This window comes from Salvelinus sp. IW2-2015, linkage group LG2, assembly GCF_002910315.2.
Source record: "Salvelinus sp. IW2-2015 linkage group LG2, ASM291031v2, whole genome shotgun sequence".
NCBI classification, from domain to species: domain Eukaryota; kingdom Metazoa; phylum Chordata; class Actinopteri; order Salmoniformes; family Salmonidae; genus Salvelinus; species Salvelinus sp. IW2-2015.
The window spans coordinates 33,641,691-33,664,150 of NC_036839.1; the positions used below are offsets into that span (position 1 = coordinate 33,641,691).

General features: G+C 43.3%; 1 protein-coding gene across 2 annotated transcripts in view; it reads left to right on the forward strand.

Moving 5' to 3' along the window:
- The first annotated feature begins 1,363 nt into the window (after positions 1–1,363).
- wars2 (tryptophanyl tRNA synthetase 2, mitochondrial) overlaps positions 1,364–22,460 on the forward strand; it is a 28,806-nt gene continuing 7,709 nt past the window's right edge. Inside the window, exons 1-3 of one of the 2 annotated variants that reach the window (XM_024008988.2) lie at positions 1,386–1,502; positions 12,917–13,017; positions 16,213–16,470. In XM_024008988.2, the coding sequence (XP_023864756.1) occupies positions 1,487–1,502; positions 12,917–13,017; positions 16,213–16,470 (375 nt within the window). In that variant the 5' untranslated portion in view covers positions 1,386–1,486. Of the gene's footprint in view, positions 1,503–12,916; positions 13,018–16,212; positions 16,471–22,460 lie in introns of both variants that reach the window. The other variant, XM_024008995.2, reaches the window with a different exon arrangement.

The window sequence follows — 22,460 nt, forward strand, 5'->3', positions numbered from 1 at the left end:
ACTTTGGCACAACATGTCCCTCGTTGTTTCTCCCTCCATTTTCCACAGATGGACTGTCTGAAAAGTCTGCCAAAAGTCTGCAGATGGCAGTGTACACAGTCAATGAAGGAAGGCCCATTCTTAATGCATTTACTTAAAAACTCTAATTTGACATGGGTGTTAATTTAACAAACCATGTGTGAAAAGAACAGAAGAGGACGATAACAAAAAGAGGGGATAAAACAAAACCCTCCTTCCCCATACCAATAGAGATGAAGAGGAATAACCTGCAGACACACTTTGAAACAAGGGGAGTAAATTCCTCTTGAGTGAGGGAGAGAAGGAGGAGAGGAGAGACAAACCTCAAGTGGGTGGCCAGGAAACGGGGCCAGAGGCTTCAATGGTGGAGCGGGAGAAACCAGCCAACACACACCAGGCCCATCACACACACACACACACACACACACACACACACACACACACACACACACACACACACACACACACACACACACACACACACACACACACACACACCAACCGCTAACTCAGATTGGAGAGGATCCCCACAGAGACCTGGTGCATTAGGAGCTCAGCGCCTCAGGAAATAATAATGAATATGGAATTATATTTGTGTAAATACAGCCAGATGTAAAGGTGGGAAAAACCAGGAGCAGATGTTGATTACGGGGGCAAAACAATGGGTCTGAACTCTGAGGACTTGGAGGATCGAGCGTGCCCTCCAAACGTGTGAAATCCAATCCACCTCAGTGTATAATCATATATATCGCCTCTCGTAATTAGGGAGGTATGGAGTAGAGTTCTGCAGCTGCTGGGGAAGTTTTAGGAGCTGGCTAGACACAACACCCGCCAATTAGACATAGGTTTCAGACAGAGAGGAAACCACACATGTCTGTCACACAACTATACATATGTATACATATATATGTAGGGTCTACTATACTGTGCCTTCCCAATACATACTAAAAATACAAAGACAAACAATATCATAGGAATTGAAAATGTATATAATGTACCGGTATATAATATAATATAATATACAGCATCTTCACATTTGCACTATTATAACTTTTAACACATGTATGTCTATTTGTTAAATCAAATACTTTTTTCCCACCTAAGAAAGTAGCTACATGTTTTGGAAAGAGTTTATCTATAGTGAAAGGGCTCGATTAAAACAATTTAACTGTGAAAAATATCTTACATTAGAGTAAATATATTATAGTAAATATTATATTATTGTATAATAATATGATATTAAATATGCAGGCTCCCCAGCCATCTCATACAACTCAAGTTAGTTCTCAAAAGGCTCATTTCTGAGAGTAGCCGATATAGGAGTACATTATGAACGCGCTGTTTGGCATGTGGTAGCCACCGTAGTTCCTTAGTCCAAGATGGCGCTCCCGATCAGGGGTAATGTGAAATATCTCCTTCAATTCATTCAAAAGCGTCGTTCTCCAAAAAGACTATTCTGCGCTGGACAATGTGCGGACGGAAAGGTAGTGTGTTTCAAATGCACATTTACTGTATATTCATTGGTTATTGTACACCTTGTATATAGCCTCGTTATTTTTTTGTGTTACTATTTCCTTTTCCAAATTGTTCTTATTTTTTAACTCTGCATTGTTGGAAAATGGCTCGTAAGTAAACAGTTCACAAAGGTCCACTACACCTTTTGTATTCGGCGCATGTGACAAATCAAATTTGATTTGATATTATGCTTAGACCAGGAGCGAACAGTAGGACGCTGTTTTTGACAGTTCATGTTCATGAAACAGTGCTAGCTGATGCAAGGCTTCCTGACATTATCTTGTTGGGAAAATGCATGGTTTATAAACGAAAACGATGTAGTTAATGTATTTAAATTCGTTCAAAAAATWCMSYCCCCCCCCCCCCCCCCCCCCCCGCGTAGGCTGTATTAATTCAATGTTAGTGCTATAATAATGATGATTTGGATAGTTTGTTTATTAGTTCTATAATAGCAGCTAGTAGTTGCCTACTGTTTCAGTATGATATGTTGGATAAAGGAATAAAGACAGACACCAATGTCAAGTTCAATAGCCTTGTTGAGCATTGTACAAATCCCTACGCGTGGAGTCTGGGGAACAGTCCAGCTAGTCGATTACCTATCAACTAGACTCCGTAACATCATCCTTTTCAATAGAAAGTGCAAACATAACGGCATAACATTGAGTTCTTAACAGTCAAGTCATAACAATTGAAAAGCATGACATTTTCTTTTTACTTCAGTTGTCATCTTCCTTTTTATTTGTATTTTTTTTTTATAAACAGAGGACAAGTTAAAACACAGTCTCTTGCTTACAGAGTGAGCCTGTCCGGTGGCTTGCACAGCCGACCCACCCGTGAGTAAGTATTGGCTCTGACAGGGGTAGGATTAGGGCCACGAGCTCTGGAGAGTTTGGTGGGGTAGAAGCCTCACCTTCAGTTGGCTCATGTCTCAATTCTGCACCCCTTACCCTTAGGCCTGGACTGTGATCCAGCTCATCTAGGTGAGTGTATGGCATGTTCTGGTTTGTCTGCTCTGCTACGCGCAGATCCACCCGATTGCGACGATAGAGGGAGCCACCAACATCCACCAGGTAAGAACGTGGTGCAACTCTCTGTAGGCATGTGCCCAGCSTCCMAAGTCCTGTGTGGTCTCCYGGCAGCGGTTTCATCCTTATAGTTTCACCCACCTCCAGCTCTGGTAGGTCTCGAGCTGTCCGGTCGTAGAAGCACTTAGCGAGCTGCTTTCTGTGACGCAGTTTGTCYGTGRCGCCAACCATGACGCAGGGCTCAAGTAGCTTGTTAGCTAMGGGGATRGTAGTCTTCAGACGTCTGGACAGAAGGCGTTGTGCTGGGCTGCTGTCCATGTTTTCGKTGGGTGTGTTCCTCCACTGTAAGATCGCTTTCCATGGGTCGTTGCTGTCACGCAAGGCCCTGCTTAACAGGTTTTTTGCAATCTTGACAACTGATTCTGCCTTGCCATTTGCTTTTGGGTGTCTTGGAGAGGAGGTCACGTGGTCAAACTCCCATTCTGAGGCGAAACGCTTGAACTGTGCAGTGAATTGTGGGCCATTGTCCGTGATTACCTTGTCAGGCTGACCTTGCCTTGCAAACTGCGCCTTGCAGCGCTTTATGACCGTCTCTGCAGACAAGTCAGGGAGCAGTTCAATTTCCCAAAAGTCAGAGTAGTGATCAACGATGAGAAGATAGTCCTTTTGGCTGTGGCTGAATAAGTCCATGCTGATGATTTGCCAGGCCCTTGTGGGCAGTTCGTGTGACATCATGGTTTCCTTTTGCTGTTCATGAGCGTACTCGTTGCATGTGGTACAGTTGCTGACAAAGTCTTTAATTTCTGCTTGCATGTTTGGCCAGTATAATGTTTCACGTGCCTGGCGGTAGCATGCGTCACCTCCAACGTGACTGGAGTGTATGCGGGTAAGCATCTCTGGACGTAGTGATTTGGGAATAATGACCTTCTGACCTCTAAACAAGACGCCATTTTGCACACTGATCTCATCTCGAAAGGTCCAGTATTCTCTCACTGTGAAAGGTGTCTCCTCTTTCAGATATGGCYAACYTGCGAGAGCCATGGACTKCAGTGACTGTAGGTGTTCGTCCTTGTCAGTATGTTGCCTGATCTGGGCTAGGCGGTGATCTGTGACGTTTAAGTAGTCTGCTTGATTGATCTGTTGAACATCTTGTTGTTCCTGCTGTAGCGAACAGATGGCCTGCCGCTGATAGGCAGTGCCTCTACCTGTACATTGTGCTGTTGCCCTGCTCAGTGTGTCGCTGATGTACATCTCTGGTCCTGGCTTGTAAATTACCTTCAGGCTGTAGTTTTGCAGAGTCAGGAGCATGCTTTGAAGCCTCTTGGGTGCATTGAGGAGAGGTTTACTGAATATGGCAATGAGTGGTTTGTGGTCAGTTTCAGCGGTGACCAGCTCTCGACCATATAAGTAGTGATGGAATCGCTGGCAGGAGAAGACGATGCTGAGGCACTCTTTCTCAATTTGTGCATAGTTTTGTTCGGTGGGGGTGAGCGCTCTCGAGGCAAACGCAACGGGCTGGCCTTCCTGCATAAGGCAGCATCCAAGTCCCCTTTGGCTAGAGTCGCTCTGGATTGTGACAGGCTTCGTGACGTCGTAGTAGCGCAACACTGGCATGGATGAAGCCAGAGATTTCATCTCCTGCACTGCGGCCTCGTGCTTGGGTAGCCAGTGCCAYGGTGTGTCTTTGTCCAGCAACCGGCGCAGAGGCTCACAGACTGCTGATAGGTGTGGCATGAACTTTGCAAGATAGTGTGCAAAGCCGATGAGACGCTGTACTCCTTTTGCATCAGACGGGTTTGGCATGTCGAGGATYGCTTGGACCTTGTCTGGGTCCGGCTTCAGGCCTYTTGCCGAGAGAATGTGGCCATGGAAGTGGACGTCTTTCACCTTGAACTGCAGCTTCTTCAGGCCAAGACGAAGCTTAACTGATCGGCAGCGCTCCATCAGTGCCAGGAGCTTCACATCGTGGTCGCGTTCTGCTTCTTCGTCTGTTTCACCACAGCCTACGATCAGGATATCATCGGCGATGGGTTCAATGCMCTTGAGCCCAGCCAGTAACTCGTGCTGCTTGCGTTGGTATACCTCAGGCGCCACTGAGACACCAAACGGGAGCTTGAGCCAGCGTTTCCGACCCCAGGGGGTCCAGAAGGTAGTCATGAAGCTGCTTTCTTCGTCCAGCTTGCATTGAAGGAATGCATCTCGGGCATCCACCAAGGTGAAAATCCTGGCCTTGGGAAGCTTATAGAGGACATCCTCTAGTRTCGGCATGATGTAGTGGGATCGTTTCAGTGCTTGGTTCAGATGCTTTGGGTCGATGCAGACCCTCAGCTTCTCTGGTTTTTTCACTATGACCATATTGCTGATCCAGTCAGTTGGTTCAGTCACAGATGTCATGTGGCCATCGGCCTCATACATGTCCAGCTGGGCCTTCACAGCCACTTTCATTGCAATGGGCACATTGCGAGGAGCACACTGGACTGGAGTGATGCTCTCATCCACTTCAAAGTGTACCTCCCCAGGCACTGATTCAACGGGCATGATGAATACATCGTCATATCTGCTGAGTAGTTGTTCTTTGGACAGGGGTCCATGCTGGACATGATCCACAATGTGCAGGTCATTTGGTACAGTGAACTGCATCAGTCCCAGGTGTTCGCATGTAGAGCCTGAGAGGAGAGGATTTTGACTGGTTTTCACAATCTCAAACTCCAGCTTGTTTGCGTCCCCGAATAACACATTCGGTCTCAAAGGTGCCCATAGAGCTCATTAGTTSTCCTGAGTACAGCTTTAGTCTAGTATCGCTGGGCAATAGATGTGTGTCAGGTGCCAGATTGATTTTGTCTTTGTAGCTCATTACGTTGCATGTAGCACCCGAATCCAGTTGACATTGTTGTTGCTTGTTGTGTAATCGTAGTGTCACAAACCATTTCTTCCCTCTTGAGTGTACAGCCCCAATGGATTCATGCATGTAAATGTCACTTTCACTGTTCAGCTCTGAACATTGAGTAACATCATCAACACAGTGAATCTTGCCCTCACTCACCCTTCTTTTGCTTTTGAGACACACTTTTGCAAAGTGATTATTAGTTTCCACAACTCTGCATGGTTTTCCGTAGGCAGGGCAGTGCTCTTTGCCACGTGTGTGTGTATTCCCACAGTATTTACATGCTACGGGGCTCTCTGTGTTCACCGTTCGTGGTGAATTACTCTGCCTCGATTGGTTTTGTCTGAATGTCTGCCTAGCAACAGCGTGAACCAGTATCAACGTCGGAGCGTGGGGTTTCCGTTTCCATTGCTCTCATTCTCATGTCAGTGACTTCAGCAGTGCGGCACATTTCGATGGCAGTTACTAATGTTAAGCCTCTCTCTCTCAGTAGACGCCGGCGCGTATTCTCATTTGCAATTCCCAGTACTATTTTGTCACGAATCAATTCATCTTTCAATCCCCCGTATTCACAAGTGGCGGATTTCTCTCTCAAACGGGTTACAAAGTTGTGTACTGACTCACCCTCTTCCTGTTTGCAGCTTCCGAAAACGAACCGCTCGTAAATGACGTTTCTGGCGGGTTTGAAGTAATTCTGCAATGCATCCAATATAGCCTTTGCATCATACTGTTGTCGTGCCGTGAGGGTGAGATTGTGCCGGTAGATATGCCTGCATTCGCTGCCCATTAAACTCCTCAGAGTTGCCGCTTGTACCTCGTTGGGTTTCTCATGTAGACCGGTYGCCAGCGCATAGTCCTCGAATTCATCCCTGAAGTTGTSCCAATTAGWATTCCAGTCCCCTGTGAGAACCATGTGATTTGGTGGCGGAATGTTCGCTGCCATAGCAATGGAATAGGAGATTTCTTTGCCTTCAGTCATGGAGGTAGGTAGTGATGCTAGCTAGCCAGCTAACGAGTTGATCAGTGTGGTGAGTAGGAAACGGCGTGTGTTCGCATATGGAACGTAACTGCGCCTATACTGTACTTAGCTACAAAAATAACAAACGTGTGTTTTCCGAGCCACTTCTGATACCATGTTTCAGTATGATATGTTGGATAAAGGAATAAAGACAGACACCAATGTCAAGTTCAATAGCCTTGTTGAGCATTGTACAAATCCCTACGAGTGGAGTCTGGGGAACAGTCCAGCTAGTCGATTACCTATCAACTAGACTCCGTAACACCTACTATTATTTGCCTAGTGGTAAAGCATTGAGATTGAGTAATGTGGCTGTGTAGTATTATCCTGCCATTTGTCATATTTGATACAAAGGTGCTTCACCACACGCCATTCATCCCGAACTGCTTCAATCTACTTTTTAATCCATCACTCTTCAATTTCCTCAATCTAATTATTTGTTCTATTTCTTGTCTGTATCATGTAATTCAGCTTTTAGCTGCGAATGTGTACAATATCAAATAAACCTAACTAATAAAAACCCATACACTTAAATAGGCAATTAATGTAGTAGCTTTTGCTTGAATGGTGGTCACCAACCTTGGTCCTGGTCATGCAGGCTTTTGTTCTAACTCCCCACTAATGAACTCAATCAGCAAGCCCTCATGTGTATTAGTACTGGGCTGGAACAAAAGCCTGCACACTGAGTAGGCTATTGAGTAAGGCCATGTGTGAAATGCTCAGCAGTTGATATAGCCTAGTGCTTTAGACTGCTGTTTCATGAGGAAATGTGTCCTCAAATCTAGAGGTCTATAATTATTACATATTTGATCTCCTTAAAATGCGTAATTTATTCTAGGATGGTTTACTATTTGAGCTTGCGCTGCACTCTTGATTTGCCATGACACGAGCCCCCTTGGATAAATTAATAGACTGTTAAATCCAACAACAATCCGCTAACAATAGTTTGTGCGTTTTGGCACAGTAAGGATGCTAATTATTGTGTTACGACCAAGTTATTTTATTTTTTTAAACTGATGTACGAGCTGTGGGGCCTTAATGACTGGCCAGTGGTGCTGAGGAACGGAATGCGCGCTCACCGCCGCTGCGTCTGTGTTTTGTTAAGGTGAAGTCTCTCGAGATTTTGGCGAGGTGTGTGCGCGCTGAGGCGGAAGGCTAGATGGAAGTGGAGGAACCGAAAGCATCATCACAGCAGTGCTTCATTACCTGAAATAACATCAGAAATGAAGTGTTGGTTTTCATTTGTTTAAATCTTCTCCAAATGTCGACGACAGCGCGCAAATCCGGACACAATGCCCCGAGGTGTGATGTGCGTCAAGACATTGAGCTCGAAAAAGTGTGTTAAGTCACTTCTGCAGACCAATAGAGATTAACTATAAACTGTCACTGATCTAGAGCAGACCATGACGTTTGACTTGGCCTTATATAAATCTGAGACTATTTAACACATTTTGTAGCCATATTTTCTTAGTAACCTATCCACACATACAATTTATAGTGAGATAGTTTAACTCTTGTGCTTACACAGCTCCGTCAGTCTACAAAGTCGTGGAAAATTATGGAACCTTTAAATACTAAGGTCGTCCTCATCTGTAAGGTTAATGTTAAAAGGCAGTGTATTGGGTCTGGATTCATTCCGTATTGTTGAAGTATAGGTGAAGATCTGTATTATAGCTCGATTGACATTTAAAGGCAATGTTCCTGCATTCACGGAGACTGCATCCATGGTAAACGGTGCATCTCTCAACTCGTTTGGAAATGACCTTTAATGTAAATAGTTAAATGTATCAACACATTTTCTTTAAATCTGCAATATATACATTTTTGGGAGACCTGACCAAATTCACATAGAAATGTGAATTATAGATCTGTCATTGAAAGCAAATCTAAAAAGCAGTAGATCTGTTCATTGTGCTATTTCTATGCTTCCTGTTCTTAAGTTTAGTTTTACTTTGGATTTTGTACACCAGCTGAAAATACAATATTTTTGGTTATTGAAAGGATATTTCACAGCAGTTTAGATGGTAGAATAATTCTATACAATTGCTTGTTTTGTCACATAAAGTGAAATAAGGCGAACTATTCAAATTTTAGCAACCAGGAAATGGCAGAGCGATTTCTGCATATTGCACCTTTTTGAAGTATTTTGCAGCATGAGATTGTGGGCAGTTGATGCACTTGAATGTACAACTGGCCAGAGAAGGCCATAATGGTGCATCTATTTTAGGCTAGGGTGTGGTGTAGGCCGAACTGATATTACATCAGTTGTTAGGGGCAGAGAGCGAGTAACCTGAGGGCAGACTTGTGGCAGCAGCTTTGGGCAGCCATGATTCCTCCTAGCACTGTGTAGCATGGTATTCCCTCCCTTCCTCTCTGTCCGCTCCTTAACTCATCTGTGCTCCTAATGGCTGATATCAGTCATCTCAACCCCACGCTCCAGGAAGAAGGAAGTGACTTCTAATTCGCCTCTGCTCTGYTCAGTTCCAAGTTCACTCACTGTGGTGTCAGCTAAAACCATTAGAACAGCTCCCTAGCCCCACACAACAGGGAAACGTCATGGACTTCAAGTTGAGTACATTCATTAATTGCTCTATTTATTTGAAACTGTCAGAAAAGCCCACTAATTCTCACCAGTCTCGTCCATACAGGATAATTAGGCGTGTAAAAGGCATGCTAGGCCCACCAATGCTTTGCAAATCAGCCATTTGTCCAAACTCCCCCGAATGTCAGCATTTTTTTTCTTTTTTCGACGTACCTAAACTGAATTACAGAATAAGTCTGTCTCTAATATGTCTATGTTAATACCCAGGAAGCCTTAAAAGCTTTCCAATCCCATGTCTTAATCTGTGGAGACCCAGACGTTGGACAAAAGGTCTGATGGTTTTTAATTAAAATGTATCTGGAATCGTGCTTTTGGGCTGCGCTCAAGTCAACAGAAGCTGCGTGTGCGTGTGTTTCCTGGCAGAGGTTGGCCCTGGCCTCAGTGTTACCATCATTATAGATTGAATAATTTATGAAGTGTCTCCGGGTTATTTTTGCTGTGCTTATGGTATTATTATTTCCAGTCTGTGGAGTAAAATTAAACCACTCCATCATTAACTCATTCGGCCATCTTTTTATAGGCAAATTTAAAACACTCATTACTTAATGCAAATGCCTATTAATGGTATCAAATGCTGTTGACTAATACCTAATTTATCCAATGTCTTGATTTGACCATGGTGTGCCCAACAAAGCCGTAGCTGTATCTGCTTCGCTAGGCCAGGCCCGTAGCTGTATCGGCTTAGCTAGGCCAGGCTCGTAGTGGTAGCTGTATCGGCTTAGCTAGGCCAGGGCTTTATTGGGTAGGCATTAACTTCACTAGGGTAGGGGGCAGCATTGGGAATTTTGGATGAAAAGCGTGCTCAAATTAAACTGCCTGCTACTCAGCCATAAAAGCTAGAATATGCATATAATTAGTAGATTTGGATAGAAAACACTCKGAAGTTTCTAAAACTGTTTGAATGATGTCTGTGAGTATAACAGAACTCATATGGCAGGCAAAAACCTGAGAAAAAATCCAACCAGGAAGTGGGAAATCTGAGGTTTGTAGTTTTTCAACTCTTTACCTATCGAATACATAGTGTCTATGGGGTCATATTGCACTTCCTAAGGCTTCCACTAGATGTCAACAGTCTTTAGAACCTTGTTTGAGGCTTCTACTGTGAAGTGGGAGCGAAATGAGAGGGGAATGAGTCAGAGGTCTGCCAGAGAACCACGAGCTGGCAACGCTCGTTCACGTGASAGTTAGCTTGCGTTCCATTGCATTTCTGAAGACAAAGTAATTCTCCGGTTGGAACATTATTGAAAATTTATGTTAAAAACATCCTAAATATTGATTCTATACATCTTTCGACATGTTTTCTACGGACTGTAACGGAACTTTTTGACTTCGTCTGCACCTAGTGATCGCGCSTCATGAATTTTGATTACTGGGCTAAACGCGCAAACAAAAAKGAGGTTTTGGACATAAATGATGGACATTATTGAACAAAACAAACATTTATTGTGGAACTGGGATTCCTGGGAGTGCATTTTGATGATCATCAAAGGTAAGTGAATATTTATAATGCTATTTCTGACTTCTATTGACTACACAACATGGCGGATATCTGTTTGGGTTGTGTTGGTCTCTGAGCGCTGTACTCAGATTATTGCATGGTGTGCTTTTTCCGTAAAGTTTTTTTGAAATCTGACACAGCGGTTGCATTAACTTCTCTGTGGCAGGTGGGACGCAAACGTCCCACCGGCCAATAGCCAGGGAAAATACAGCGCGCCATATTCAAATAACATGATATAAAAATCAAACTTTCATTAAATCACACATGTAAGATACCAAAAGAAAGCTACACTCGTTGTGAATCCAGCCAACATGTCAGATTTCAAAAAGGCTTTTCGGCGAAAGCATAAGATGCTATTATCTGATGATAGCACAACAGTAAACAAAGAGAGTAGCGTAATTCAACACTGCAAGCACGACACAAAACGCAGAAATAAAATATAAATCATGCATTACCTTTGACGAAATTATTTTGTTGGCATTCCAATATGTCCCATAAACATCACAAATGGTCCTGGTTCGATTTAATTAATTCCGTCGATATATATCCAAAATGTCAATTTATTTGGACCGTTTCATCCAGAAAAACACAGCTTCCAACTTTCGCYAMGTCACTACAAAATATATCAAAAGTTACATGTAAACTTTACCAAAAGATTTCAAACTACTTTTGTAATACAACGTTAGGTATTTTTAAACGTTAATAATCGATCAATTTGAAGACGGGATAATCTGTGTTCAATACAAAAAGAAAACAAACTGACGCAACTTCTTTCGTAACGTGACTCTCTCAAAAAATTTACTTCATGTGACCCTCATTTACGATAGCCCTACTTCACTACACAAAGGAATAACCTCAACCGATTTCCAAGGACTGGTGACATCCAGTGGAAGCGGTAGGAACTGCAAGCAAGTCTATTAGAAATCTGGTGTCTCTAAGAAAACTATTTGAAAAGACAGTGACATCAAAAAAATACATTCTGAATGGTTTATCCTCAGGGTTTTGCCTGCTACATAAGTTCTGTTATTCTCACATACATGATTCAAACAGTTTTAGAAACTTCAGAGTGTTTTCTATCCAAATCTACTAATAATATGCATATCTTATATTCTGGGAATGAGTAGCAAGCAGTTGAATTTTGGCATGATATTTTTCCGAAAGTGAAAATGCTGCCCCCTGCCCTGAAGAAGTTAAGGAGAAGTGGATCTAAAATTCCATGCATTACAGTTTTATCTTTTAGCAATGTTTATTATGAGTATTTATGTAAAATTATGTGGCTCTCTGCAAAATCACCGGATGTTTTGGAACTACTGAACATAACGCGCCAATGTAAACTTTACCGAACAAAACATACATGTATTGTGTAACATGAAGTCCTATGAGTGTCATCTGATGAAGATCATCAAAGGTTAGTGATTAATTTTATCTCTATTTCTGCTTTTTGTGACTCCTCTCTTTGGCTGGAAAAATCTTTGGCTGTGTTTTTCTGTGACTTGGCCCTGACCTAACATAATCGTTTGGTGTGCTTTCGTCGTAAAGCCTTTTTGAAATCGGACACTGTGGCTGGATTTACAACAAGTGTATCTTTAAAATGGTGTAAAATAATTGTATGTTTGAGGAATTTTATTTATTGGATTTCTGTTGTTTTGAATTTGGCGCCCTGCAGTTTCACTGGCTGTTGACGAGGTGGGAAGCTACCGTCCCACGTACCCTAGTGAGGTTTTAAGCTAGGTCTGATATCCGACTGTAGCCATAGCTCCGTATTGGGGTAGTCCTGGGCTGGGCTGCCTCCTGGTTATTTTTGGAGTGCTGTTGGTCTCTGTCTGCGGGGAGCACTGTTTTTGAAGGGCCTCCAGTCCCATTAATCAGCCGGGCAGGCCCTGTTCCCTGTCCCGCCTCACTGACACATTCTGTTCTTCTCTCCCTTCTCCTCCCCGCTTTCTGCACAGTATGAAGCACAGAGGAACCTCATCAATCTCACCTGTCCCACACGTCAACCACAGATTTAATCAAACGCTCCGTTTGGGCACCTCACTCCTCCATCCATACCCCTCACAACCCCTTTTTAGAGAACAAATAATCTCTCTTTCACCCAGACCTACCTACCTTTCCCTCTCTGGCTTCTACGTTGCTCTCCTTCACTTTGTTGCGTTTCTTTCGGTTTTTTAATATCTTCTGTCTCGCTTTCATTCTACCCCTGTGTTTTCTCTGTGATCATTCACAGTTTGTGATCTGATACAGGCTATACACACACACACTGCCCCATCACCCTCTAAAAGTGAGGGCGTACATTAAACACCATTTCCTGCTCAATAGCTCACTGAAGTGGGGCTCTGTTGRTCGCCTGCCTTAACAGGTCCCTATGTGAGAGTGGGATGGAGAGAAAGAGGGATGATGGAGAGGGGGGAGACGAAGGAGGTGGTGGTGGGAGCGGCAGGACCGAGGCCTGTTTTAGAGGTTGGTTCAGCATGGTTTCTGTGTTTAATGGGATGCCTGGGGTGAGGGTGAACACTGGACCCTGTGTGTCTGTCAGTGGGAGACCGAGGGGGACTAAGGCAGACGGACACAAGGACCAGAGAGCATCTAATCCCCACCGCTTAGGCCTAGCTCGATCCTTCCCATGCTGTGACGGATCTGGTCCCACGGAGGGGCTGACGGTACCCTGTGGAGGTGACCGGTGCCCCCGGTGGAGACTCTGAGAAGTGTTGAAATTGGCATGGTGGAGTTGTGGCCACTGCAGGGGCCGGTCCTCTGGAAGCCCTATGAGGGGGATGTCAGTGAGCCACTCTCATATGATGTGTGAGGAGAAAAGTCCGGAAGAAAATCACTGTTTCCCAGCCTCTTGCCCAATGGCAATCAAGCTACTCCAGTGATTTATGGTGTTGGCTGGCTGGACACAGACTTAGACAGACAGGCTGCAAGTCAGCAGCCAGTCAACWGAACTGAGATTGGAAGTCTACCTAGATGATGAAGTAGCTCAAGCGACGTAGGCCTACACAACATGCTTGGAGGACTGTCAGGAAAGCAGACTCTTCTTTTTGTGATAACTTGGAGGACTTCCCTTTGGAATGCCTTTGAGAGCACAATCCTTCATTCAATTAAAAATTATTTCTCTCTCTCCCGTTGTAAAGCAATATATTTGTCATCTTTTACACATTCCAGTGGAAAGTTGTCACAGCACTGTACTTTGCACACAATTAATAAGGATTTCTGGCATTCCTCTTTGCACATATGCTGTGATCCACATGTGGTCTGGGGGAAACTAGGAGGAGAATTTGGGAAAGAGTTGTGCTGTTCCATTGAATTTAGGCCGCAGGTCTTCTCTGGTCATAAGTCATAAAGAAAACAGTTTTTCTAATTAACTGAATCTTTTCCAAAACTTCCATCGATGATTGTTGATGTTTTTCTGCTTAATAGAAGCCGTGCGTTGCATTTTTGTAATGTCATTAGTGTGGTTTTGATGTCAGATGTGATTCACTTTTTCCATCTGTGATGAGTTCTGTCATATTCCTGCTGCCCACACACACACACACACACACACACACACACACACACACACACACACAACCTCCATCCCTCCTTCAGTTTCTTTCCATCATTCTCTTACACACTCACACGTGTTATACTAACACGCATCCCGGAAAGTGTCTGTGATTGTGAAAACATGGCCTGAAAGTATACGTAACCCTTCTAGCTGTTGGCGTTCGTCACACTCGGTGTGTAATGTAATCACCATATGCTAGATGTGGATGAAGAAACCTTTCGTCACCTAGGCTACGCCGTGGTAGGACAGCATCACACCCCTCATAGTAAAATATGAGTAGAGGTTACCAATGCTGCTACGTGTCATCAACAGGCCCACAACGGGTGGGAGAGAGGGCGAGACGCACAGAGAGAGGGCGAGACAGGTTGAGGGGGTTTGGTTACGAATGGGAGATTCTGCATCGGTGACTATTCACCTAGCATCTGGTCATTTCAGTTCCTCAAAGAACAGCCCCTTTCATGTTCAATACTTGTCTTAATTATCCCAATATTGTCGCGTTGTCAACATTTAGCATACTTTCCTACGTATCTTAATGTATTTCCTCAACTGTAGTCGCACATGTTAAAGAAAGTTTTAGAATTTTCTCTGACCAAATGCTAAACTGAGCAGAGGTGTCAGGCAGGCGTCTGTGATGTGTGAGCCTGATTACCCAGTGGCTAGTTAGCAGTTAGCGTTGACTCTGTTAGTCTGCGATTGTCTCAAATAACACCATTACCATGTCTGCATGGCTAATAGCCTCCCCCAGGGTGAGAGTAGGGGGGGGGGGGGTGCATTTGGCATGTCAACGCGAGGTGAGAACACATGAGCCATATTCAGGCCGTCCACACCCAAATCACTCCTGACACCTCTGAAGGGGCCCTCAGCATCAATGGCTCTCTGCTGAAATTACCCCCTCAGTAATAATGACATAAGCACCCAGTTCCTTCCTGCCGGCGCTGAGTGCTTGCCCCGTACTGACCTGGAATCTGATCCCAGAGGGCTGATCTCAGAGCAGTTATCTGATCCCCTAGGCCGAACAGACAGACGACAAACAGGATGGGACTGGTCTAGGAACTGCTGTTATCTTATCCCAGAGGCCGTGGAAGGCTGKCTGTCCCTCACAGAAACTGATTGGGATTCAGACTACTGTTGCTGTTTGCTGAACGTACAAGAAATCCTTTGAGTGTTTTGGTTTTCTGATTAGTTATGATAACCCAAAATACTGTATAATTACCTGCACAATATTTGAGTAAGTTCCTAAAGATTTGTCAAGATAAAGAATTTCAAAGATTGCAGCTCAAGTTACACAGCAAGGGATTTCAACCCAATTCTGTTTGCAAGGTATCCAGAATTGATTTTATGACACCTGTTTTCGCTTGTGGTGTGAAGGGTAGTGCACCGATACAATTTCAAGCACTGTGTATAACCAACACTCAGACAGGCATAGCAGAGTGAGCAGACAGTCCCTCCTAACATACTACAACAAATTGTTTACGCTTTTCTGCTGAACAGCAGTGCTGTATAATATATTTAGCCAAGAAACCCCTCAAGTCATAAGTGAAGTTCCAGGTTCCCTTCCATGCCACCTCMGTACCGCAGTATTTGGTCCAGGCCGGGCACAATGTCATATCTAGTAGGAATGGACCAAGGCCAGAACCTAGCAGACTTTATCGATGCCATGGATCAATGGAGTAAGTCAAAGCCAGACCTGAGCATGCCAGAAYCCAGCAGAACCAGAAACACTATTTACCCACAGATCCGAAAGGGAAGAGTGATCTCTCTCTTTTAGAGGGGAAAGGGCCCATTCCATGGCTTTAAAATAAGGCCTTTGTTTCTGATACACTTTGGTTTATGGCGATCTTGAGTATGACCTCTCTCTCCCAAATTTGATTTGTGCTCTGACTATATACCTACACTAAATAGGAGGAGCCTTTTTTAATTACTCTTATTGGTTTGACAGCCTGCCCTGCTTTCATTGGCAGTTTGTAGTTGTTCATGCTCTGGCCTCATTGGCTCATTTTGTTGGCTATTCTGTTCTCCCACTGACTGTWAGAGGTGCTAGCTATGGAGATAATTCAGCATCTCAATAACAGCTCATCAATGAAAATCAAATCTCTCTTCCCCCCCAGGAGCCTCCAGGTGGGCGTGTGTTCTCAGGAATCCAGCCCACGGGTGTGCCCCACCTGGGGAACTACCTTGGGGCTCTGGAGAGCTGGGTGTCCCTGCAGAACCAGTACCCCTCAGTGCTCTACAGCATAGTGGACCTGCACTCCATCACCCAGCCCCAGGACCAAGCCCTGCTGCGGGTTAACATACTGGACATGGCTGCCAGCCTGCTGGCCTGTGGCATCAACCCAGAGACATCTATCCTCTTCCAACAGTCACAGGTTAGTCAGACACGCACACACACAGACCACCATACACCCGCAATTGGTAGTGTTCACCCCCCACACACACACAGAGTTTGAACCTACAGTACCAGTCAAAAGTTTGGACACCTACTCATTCGAGGGTTTTTCTTTTATTTCTACTWTTTTCTGCATAGAAAAATAGTGAAGACAACAAAACTATGAAATAACACATATGGAATCATGTAGTAACCAAAAAAGTGTTAAACAAATCAAAATATATTTGAGATTCTTTAAAGTAGCCACCCTTTGCCTTTGACAGCTTTGCACACCCTTGACATTCTCTCAACCAGCTTCATGAGGTAGTCACCTGGAATGCATTTCAATTAACAGGTGTGCCTTAACTTCTTATGGCTGCAATCCCGGTAATGGGAGGATATGACAACAGCCAGTGAAAGTGCAGGGCGCCAAATTCAAAACAACAGAAATCTCATAATTAAAATTCTTCAGACATACATGTTTCTTATACCATTTTAAAGGTAATCTTGTTGTTAACCTCTTGACGCTAGGGGTCAGATTTTTTTAAATATTTTTAAAATAACGTTCCCAAGGTAAACTGACTATTTCTCAGGTCCAGATCGTAGAATATGCATATAATTTACAGATTAGGATAGAAAACACTCCAAAGTTTCCAAAACTGTCAAAATATTGTCTGTGAGTATAACAAAACTGATTCTACAGGCGAAAACCTGAGGAAATCTAACCCGGAAGTGATTTATTTTTATTTTTAATCTGTTTCCTTGTCCGTCTTTCTTCCATTTTAAAGGGGTATCAACCAGATTCCTTTTCCAATGGCTTCCTCAGGCTGTGACCAGGCTTTAGACATAGTTTCAGGCTTTTATTTTGAAAAATGAGCGAGATTTTACAAACACTGTAAGTGTCCTTTGATTAGTTCTTGCGCGCCGAGAGGGGTAGCTCTCCATTTTCTTTCTCTCTTTATTGAATAGGTTACGGTCCGGTTGAAATATTATCGATTATGTTTGTTAAAAACACCTGAGGATTTGATTATAAGAAAACATTTGACATGTTTCTACGAACATTACGGATATCTTTTGGAATTTTCGTCGAACGGAACGCAGCTTTGGTTTTCTGAACATAACGCGCAACCCAAATGGTTTTTTTTTTGTTATAAATTAATATTTACGAACAAAAATAACATTTATTGTGTAACTGGCAGTCTCGTGAGTGCAAACATCCGAAGATTATCAAAGGTAAGCAATTAATTTTATTGCTTTTCTGACTTTCGTGACCATGCTAATTTGGGGCTAGCTGTTTCTAGCATTGATTGATACACTCACAAAAGCTTGGGTTGCTTTCCCTGCAAAGCATATTTTTCAAAATCTGACGCGATAGGTGGATTAACAACAAGCTAAGCTGTGTTTTGGTATATTTCACTTGTGATTGCATGATTATAAATATTTTTGTAATATTTTGCGCCCTGCAATTCAGCGGTTTGTTTAGGAAAATGATCCCGCTAAAGGGATCCGTAGCGCAGAGAAGTTAATCCCACCAAAGTGTGGCACTACAAACCACTACAAACGATTGTTAGGTCACACCAAACCACAATAAGCACAGCCATTTTTCCAGCGAAAGATAGCAGTCACAAAAAGCAGAAATATAGCTAAAATTAATCACTAACCTTTGATGATCATCAGATGACACTCATAGGACCATGTTACACAATACATGCATGTTTTGTTTGATAAAGTTCATATTTTATAACAACAAATTCTGAGTTTGAATACATGGCGCGTTACATTCCACTAGTTCCAAAACATCCAGTGATAGTGCATAGCCACATCGTTTCAACAAATACTCATCATAAATGTAGATGATAATACAAGTTATACACATGGAATTATAGATTACCTCTCCTTAATGCCACCGCTGTGTCAGATTTCAAAAAAACTTTACGGAAAAAGCAAACCATGCAATAATCTGAGACGGAGCTCAGAACAATAGCCAATTAGCGCCATGTTGGAGTCAACAGAAACCAGAAATGACATGATAAATATTCCTTACATTTGATCTTCATCAGAATGCACTCCCAGGAATCCCAGGTCCACAATAAATGCTTGATTTGTTCGATAATGTCCGTTATTTAAGTCCAATTAGCTACTTTGGTTAGCGCGTTTGGTAAACAATTCCAAAGTCACAAAGCGCGTTCACTAAAACGTGACAATGTCCAAAAGTTTCCGTAACAGTCAGTAGAAACATGTCAAACGATGTATTGAATCAATCTTTAGAATGTTGTTAACATACAGTGGGGAGAACAAGTATTTGATTACACTGCCGATTTTGCAGATTTTCCTACTTTTAAAGCATGTAGAGGTCTGTAATTTTTTACATAGTGACACTTCAACTGTGAGAGACGGAATCTAAAACAAAAATCCGAAAAATACATTGTATATTTTTAAGTAATTAATTAGCATTTATTGCTGACCATAAGCTATTTTGATAACATCAGAAAAGCAGAACTTAATATTTGGTACAGAATCCTTTTGTTTGCAATTACAGAGATCATACGTTCCTGTAGTTCTTGACCAGGTTTGCACACATGCAGCAGGGATTTTGGCCCACTCCTCCATACAGACCTTCTCCAGATCCTTCAGGTTTCGGGGCTGTCACTGGGCAATACGGACTTTCAGCTCCCTCCAAAGATTTTCTATGGGTTCAGGTCTGGAGACTGGCTAGGCCACTCCAGGACCTTGAGATACTTCTTACGGAGCCACTCCTTAGTTGCCCTGGCTGTGTGTTTCGGGTCGTTGTCATGCTGGAAGACCCAGCCACGACCCATCATCAATGCTCTTACTGAGGGAAGGAGGTTGTTGGCTAAGATCTCGCAATACATGGCCCATCCATCCTCCCCTCAATACGGTGCAGTCGTCCTGTCCCCTTTGCAGAAAAGCATCCCAAAGAATGATGTTTCACCTCCATGCTTCACGGTTGGGATGGTGTTCTTGGGGTTGTACTCATCCTTCTTCTTCCTCCAAACACGGCGAGTGGAGTTTAGACCAAAAAGCTCTATTTTTGAATCATCAGACCACATGACCTTCTCCCATTCCTCCTCTGGATCATCCAGATGGTCATTGGCAAACTTCAGACGGCCTGGACATGCGCTGCTTGAGCAGGGGGACCTTGTGTGCGCTGCAGGATTTTTAATCCATGACGGCGTAGTGTGTTACTAATGGTTTTCTTTGGACTGTGGTCCCAGCTCTCTTCAGGTCATTGACCAGGTCCTGCCTGTAGTTTGGGCTGATCCTCACCTTCCTCATGATCATTGATGCCCACGAGGTTTGTGATCTTGCATGGAGCCCAGACCGAGGGTGATTGACCATCATCTTGAACTTCTTCTATTTTCTTCTATTTCTAATAATTGCGCCAACAGTTGTTGCCTTCTCACCAAGCTGCTTGCCTATTGTCCTGTAGCCCATCCCAGCCTTGTGCAGGTCTACAATTTTATCCCTGATGTCCTTACACAGTCTCTGGTCTTGGCCATTGTGGAGAGGTTGGAGTCTGTTTGATTGAGTGTGTGGACAGGTGTCTTTTATACAGGTAACGAGTTCAAACAGGTGCAGTTAAATCAGGTAATGAGTGGAGAACAGAGGGCTTCTTAAAGAAAAACTAACAGGTCTGTAGAGCCGGAATTCTTACTGGTTGGTAGGTGATCAAATACTTATGTCATGCAATAAAATGCAAATGAATTACTTAAAATTATACAATGTGATTTTCTGGATTTTTGTTTTTAGATTCCGTCTCTCACAGTTGAAGTGTACCTATGATAAAATTACAGACCTCTACATGCTTTGTAAGTAGGAAAACCTGCAAAATCGGCAGTGTATCAATACTTGTTCTCCCCACTGTACATCTTGAATAACATTCCAACCGGAGATACATTGACTTCAGATGAGCAATGGAACAGAGCTGCCTCTCACGTGAACGCGCGTGGTCATAGCATGGTCGCCTCATGGCAGTGGTGACTCATTCCTGTCTCCTTCGGCCCCCCTTCACAGTAGGGGTAGCAGTAGGGGTATCAGACAAAGTTCTATTGACTGTTGACATCTAGTGGAAGCCGTAGGAAGTGAAAACTCATCCATATCTTGCTGTAATTTCAATGGGAGCTTGGTTGAAAAATCTACCAGCCTCAGAAAAAATCCAAACAGGAAGTGGAACTTAACAGGTTTTTACCTGCCATATGAGTTCTTTATTACTCACAGACATTATTCAAACGGTTTTAGAAACTTCAGAGTGTTTTCTATCCAATACTAATAATAATATGCATATACAGTGGGGCAAAAAGAGTATTTAGTCAGACACCAATTGTGCAAGTTCTCCCACTTAAAAAGATGAGAGGCCTGTAACTTTCATCATTGGTACACTTTCAACTATGACAGACAAAATGAGGGAAAAAATCCAGAAAATTACATTGTAGGATTTTTAATGAATTTATTTGCAATTATAGGTGGAAAATAAGTATTTGGTCAATAACAAAAGTTTATCTCAATACTTTGTTATGTACCCTTTGTTGGCAATGACAGAGGTCAAACGTTTTCTGTAAGTCTTCACAAGGTTTTTCACACACTGTTTGCTTGGTATTTTTGGCCCATTCCTCCATGCAGATCTCTCTAGAGCAGTGATGTTTTGGGGCTGTTGCTGGGCAACACGGACTTTCAACTCCCTCCAAAGATTTTCTATGGGGTTGAGATTGGAGGATGGCTAGGCCACTCCAGGACTTGAAATGCTTCTTACGAAGCCACTCCTTCGTTGCCAGGGCGGTGTGTTTTGGGATCATTGTCATGCTGAAAGACCCAGCCATGTTCATCTTCAATGCCCTTGCTGATGGAAGGAGGTTTCACTCAAAATCTCACGATACATGGCCCCATTCTTTCTTTCCTTTTACACGGATCAGTCGTCCTGGTCCTTTGCCAGAAAAACAGCCCCAAAGCATGATGTTTCCACCCCCATGCTTCACAGTAGGTATGGTGTTTGGATGCAACTCAGCATTCTTTGTCCTCCAAACACGACGAGTTGAGTTTTTACCAAAAAGTTATATTTTGGTTTCATCTGACCATATGACATTCTCCCAATCTTCTTCTGGATCATCCAAATGCTCTCTAGCAAACTTCAGACGGGCCTGGACATGTACTGGCTTAAGCAGGGGACACGTCTGGCACTGCAGGATTTGAGTTCCTGGCGCCGTAGTGTGTTACTGATGGTAGGCTTTGTTACTTGGTCCCAGCTCTCTGCAGGTCATTCACTAGGTCACTAGGTGAGATCTTGCGTGGAGCCCCAGATCGAGGGAGATTATCAGTGGTCTTGTATGTCTTCCATTTCCTAATAATTGCTCCCACAGTTGATTTCTTCAAACCAAGCTGCTTACTATTGCAGATTCAGTCTTCCCAGCCTGGTGCAGGTCTACAATTTTGTTTCTGGTGTCCTTTGACAGCTCTTTGGTCTTGGCCATAGTGGAGTTTGGAGTGTGACTGTTTGAGGTTGTGGACAGGTGTCTTTTTATACTGATAACAAGTTCAAACAGGTGCCATTAATACAGGTAACGAGTGGAGGACAGAGGAGCCTCTTAAAGAAGAAGTTACAGGTCTGTGAGAGACAGAAATCTTGCTTGTTTGTAGGTTACCAAATACTTATTTTCCACCATAATTTGCAAATAAATTCATTAAAAATCCTACAATGTGATTTCTGGATTTTTCCCCTCATTTTGTCTGTCATAGTTGAAGTGTACCTATTGATGAAAATTACAGGCCTCATCTTTTTAAGTGGGAGAACTTGCACAATTGGTGGCTGACTAAATACTTTTTCCCCCCACTGTATTAGCAACTATGACTGAGGAGCAGGCCGTTTGCTCTGGGCACCTCTGTGCACCTTCATCCAAGCTACTCAATACTGCCCCTGCAGCCATAAGAAGTTAAGTTAATTTGTGGAATTTTCCTGAATGTGTTTGAGCCAGTCAG